Source organism: Echinops telfairi, unplaced genomic scaffold, assembly GCF_000313985.2.
Source record: "Echinops telfairi isolate 266 unplaced genomic scaffold, ASM31398v2 ScPeMD7_11;HRSCAF=52, whole genome shotgun sequence".
NCBI lineage: Eukaryota > Metazoa > Chordata > Mammalia > Afrosoricida > Tenrecidae > Echinops > Echinops telfairi.
Genome location: NW_022103908.1, coordinates 36,085,242 through 36,089,918, shown reverse-complemented (window position 1 = coordinate 36,089,918; position 4,677 = coordinate 36,085,242). Strand labels below are relative to the sequence as shown.

The following is a 4,677-nucleotide window of genomic DNA, read 5'->3' as shown; positions in this document are numbered from 1 at the left end:
CAAGATCATTGTTCATGAGGAGTCATTGAACTCCTTTACCGAAAGCAATGGTTTTCAACAGGAATGAGTTTGTCCCCACTGAGTATTTGGTAATGTTTGAAGACATATTGGGGGGGGGGGCAGGGGAGGAGAAGTTCTACTAACACCTAGTTAGTTAAGGGCAGAGGTGCTGCTCAGCAGGACAGTCCCCAGCCCCTTGCAACACAACATAATCTGGCCCCAAATGCGAATAGTAGCAAGATTGAGAAATTCTATCTCAAGCTGAGCAGATTTCCATTTTAGGAACGTTTTGCTGGTCCCGCTGTGGATCATGGTCTTGAGGAAAGACAGACCAGAGACCATCTAGAAAATTCCTGCCACAGTGCTAGGGAAGAACAGGAAGGGCTCAGATCCTAATTACTATCGCAGCCGGCATACCTCAGGTGCTTCTTACACACTAGGCCAAGGATTCTGTATGCATTATTTTAAAATCACAACAATTCTATGACATTGGCCATTCTTGGGCTCATTTTTGCAGGGAACCTGGAGTAATGGCATCAACGTTCTAGAAAAATCAAGGTAAAATAAATTACGTTTCAGTCAAAATATCTAAAATAGTGATAGCCTTTTTCAAAACTAGTTGTTAACTATGTAAGGACCACTGATAGCTCATTGCAACCGAGTCCATTCGGATTCACGGCAACTCAGTAGACAGATCAGAACCGGCCCTGTGGGTTTCTGAGACTGATGGGAGTGGAAGGCCTCACCTGACTCCTGAGGACAACTAATAAAAAGCTAAATGTAAGATAACTTTTATAAGCAGAGGAAAAGTTATTGCCCTGTTAGAAGTGTTGTATGTAGTTGAAATCTATGTGGGCATTTTTGTTGAAGTTTAAAAGCTTTACATTTTTATTTTTAAAAGATATCCACATTAAAAATGGCAAAACCAACAACTGTCCCAGAATTTAAGCTATTACTTCAACTTTATAGCTTTAAAAAGTAATATGTACATTAGAAAAGGTGACTGGATTCTATTTCTGAATAAAGATTATACCTTTTCAAGTGACGGAAAACAGTAGAACATAAAAATTGCCAAGTAATTTCAAGATCAGAACCACAAAGAGCAATGGGAGTTTACATTATACAAATTAAAAACTTAAAGGTTATAGCTTCAATTTACAAGAAGAAAATGCTTATATATTTTTCTCTAGAAATCTTTAATTCTACAGACAGTTGTTTATTATTAAAAGATCATTTTATTGAAGACTCTTAGAGCTTATAGGAATACATACATTAATTGTATCAAGCATTTGTACGTATGCTGCCATCATTATTTTCTAAACATTTACTTTCTATTGAGCCCTAAGTATCAGCTACTCTTTTTTCCCTCCACCCCACCCTCATGACCTCTTGATAAATTATAAATTATTATTATTTTCACATCTTACACTGACTCCTGTCTCCCTTCCCCCATGGCTGTTCATGCCCCTGGGGATGGTGGTGGTGGGGTTATGTGTTGATCAATGTGATCAGTTCCCTCTTCCTCCCTTCCTCTCCCCACATTCCCCCTACCCTCCTGGTATCACTACTACCATTTCTGTTCCTGGATTCTGTGTGTTGTGAGCTCCGCTCTGGGTCTAGCCTGCAGTGAAAAGCAGGACTGGGGTCATGATAGTGGGGGTGGGGGGTAGGGAAGGAGGGTGAGGAAGCCTCAAGGAACCAGAGGGATATTGTGTGTTTCATTGGTGCTATACTGCACCCTGGTTGACTCATGCCTTCCTTGTGACCTTTCTGTGAGGGGATATCCCATTGTCCACAGATGGGTTTGGGGCCTCTGCTCTACACCCCCTTGTTCTGAGCAATATGTGTTTTTGTTTGTTTGGTTGTTTGTTTGTTTTGGGTGTTCTGATGCCTGTTACCTGATCCCTTCGACACCTCCAGATCGCATAGGCTGGTGTGCTTCTTCCATGTAGGCTTGTCGCTTCTCTGTTAAATGGCTGCTTGTTTAAATTCAAGCCTTTAAGACACCAGACACTATATCTTTTGATAGTTGGGCACCATCTGCTTTCTTCACCACACTGCTTATGCACCCACCTTCAGTGATTATGCCGGAAGGGTGAGCATCACAGAATGCCAGGTTGTTAGAACAGTGTTCTTGCATTGAGGGAGGCATGAGCAGAAGCCCAAAGTCCATAGGCCAATACCTCTCCTTTTGTATTTGAATTAATGTATTTACATATGTGCACACCTATGCTCATACCTCTATCCATAGCTTTGCTTCCTAGATCTCTCCTGTTTCCTTTTATCTTCCTCCTGCCCCACCATCACGCTCGCCCTTCTTCCGCCTCTTAGTAATTCCTCTCAACTAGACTGCTGTTGCTCCAACACCCCCGGGATTTCTACGTCCTCTTTCATTGTTGAGTTTAATTCCCTAATTATTCCCCTCTCTATGGCGTTGTTTGCTCACAGCTCCCTTCCCCCACCTCCTTCTCCCCAGTTTCTCTGGAACCTTCAGAACTGTCGCTTTCTCCTCGAGCTGGCTTCCCATGTCTCCTATATGAGTAGGCAAACCAACAATAACAGAGACCAAACACAAAGAAAACAAAAGATTGAACAAAAAGAGAAAAGGAAAAAAAGATAATAATAACTAGCAAAAAAACCCAAACAAACACAAAACCATACATAATTCCAGGTCTATAGTAGTTTTTGGAATGGCTTTAACTAAATTTAACAGAAAACCTAGAAAACTCATTGCCATTGAGTTAATTCTGACTCATAGCAACCCTATAGGATAGAGTAGAACTGCCTCTTTGGGATTCTGAGTTCAAAAAGTAGCCCTTCAACAGTAGGGCCAAGGTGTGGTCGCTTAATTTCCCATCACTGATAATGGGCCAGCAGCAAAGAGACTACCATCTAGCAGAGTTCCTGACGTGGGATAGCTGTAGGAGTTGGTGTTTTTAACTGTCTTTGAGTGAATGCCTGACTCGTGGTCTCTCTATACAGAAAAGAACTAACCATTCTCTAGCCTTACACACCCCATGATCCTTTGTAGATCAAACTATTATGACTCATAGGGCACTCATTGGCTGATTTTTGGAAGTAGAAGACAAGGTTATTCCTCCTATGGTGGGTGATATGGACATCTTTGTATAGAAGCTCTGTTGAACCCTGTTTAGCAACACACAAGACTCCCCTGAGAGGCGGCTGTCCATGAGATACATTGGCTGGGATTGTACCAGGGACTGCCTCATGGTGGGCCAGAATTCTTCCACTAAACTGCCACTGTCCTCTCGGTGTAGATCACTCAAAAGTATTCTCACTCACTCACTCACTCACACATGCCTTTAATACACACCAAGTGTCTGGGCCAGACCAAATATTCTGCCTGATGATGCTTAACAAGCTTCAACACAGAGACGGCATGGCCCTTTAATTTGTGAACAGTATAGTGCTGGCATAGAATACTGCAAGTCCCAGGGATGGCCAAAAGAACTGACAGATCGTCTTGGAAGAAGTACAGCCAAAATGCTCCTTAGAGGCAAAGATGGCTAGACTTTGTCTCACATACTTTGGATTTGTTTTCAGAAGAGACCAGTCCCTGGAAAAGGATCTCATGCTTGGGAAAGTGGAAGGACTGTGGAAGGAGGAACGTTCTCGACGAGATGGATTGGCACAGTGGCAGCAACAATGGACTCAAAGATAAGACCGATTGTGAGGTTGGTGCAGAACCAGGTTGTGTTTCATTCTGCCATACAGAAGGTTGCTATGAGACTGGATCGGCTCAGTGGCACCTACCAACAACAGTACACTGCACCCACCGTCATTAATGAAGTGACCGCGGCCGAGGGAGGGACTCGAATGCAAGGAATATGTGGAACATGCGGAAGCTTTCTTTGTCTTTTCCAGTTTTCCACCATCCTTTATCCTGCAATTCCAAGGCAAAACAAAGAGTAGGATAAGACTTCATGTTGTCTCACCGAGTAAGAACGTGGGTGAATACATGCTATTAGTTAAGGAGCAAACTCTTTTCTCACCGATTGCAGAATAAGTGGACCTCACTAGGTTCTGGGTTCCCCTACCCGCCACCGCTCCCCCTTATGCATGGAAGTCTTTCTGCTTCACTGGGACTTCAGAGTGGCAAGAACACCCTTTAGATTAGAGACCATCTGGAAGTGGGTTGCCTACCACCATTGTTTCTTGATCATTTTAAATATTTCCTGCCTTTTCTGATATTAAAAGGGACATAGGTCATTTGAGAAACTTTGAGGAAATTATAAAATCACAGAAAACTATGTATACTCTATCTATTCGTATATTATTGTTAGTATTTGGTTCAATGTCTTCCCCCACCTCCCATATCTATTGTGTGACTTTAGGAGAGTGAGACCTTGCATTTTCCCCTGGTCATTAAGTATCCCTTAAAATGTGATCTTTGGTGGCAGTATCCTCTCTATGGGATACCACTCTCAATAGCTTGTGTATTCAGCTGTGCAATTTGCTGAATTGTGTTTGAAAACAAAATATTCACTGTGGGCACGTTGCCCAGCACTTGCTTGGCAAAGATAGGCAAGGATGGCCTCCTCCCTGCAGTGCTCAGCTCGCTTGTCCATGTGATGGGAGGATGAGGATGCGAAGCGCACATAGTAATCAAGGGAGAATGGAAGTACTGGAAGGGGAAGAGGGGAAAGCCTTAGTATT

General features: G+C 42.9%; 1 protein-coding gene across 1 annotated transcript in view; it reads right to left on the bottom strand.

Moving 5' to 3' along the window:
* Window positions 1-3,896, bottom strand: part of FAM216B (family with sequence similarity 216 member B) — a 12,538-nt gene extending 8,642 nt beyond the window's left edge. The window contains exon 1 of the mRNA XM_004707976.1: window positions 3,798-3,896. Coding sequence (XP_004708033.1) covers window positions 3,798-3,896 — 99 coding nt within the window. The remainder of the gene's footprint in view (window positions 1-3,797) is intronic.
* Window positions 3,897-4,677: the final 781 nt, after the last annotated feature.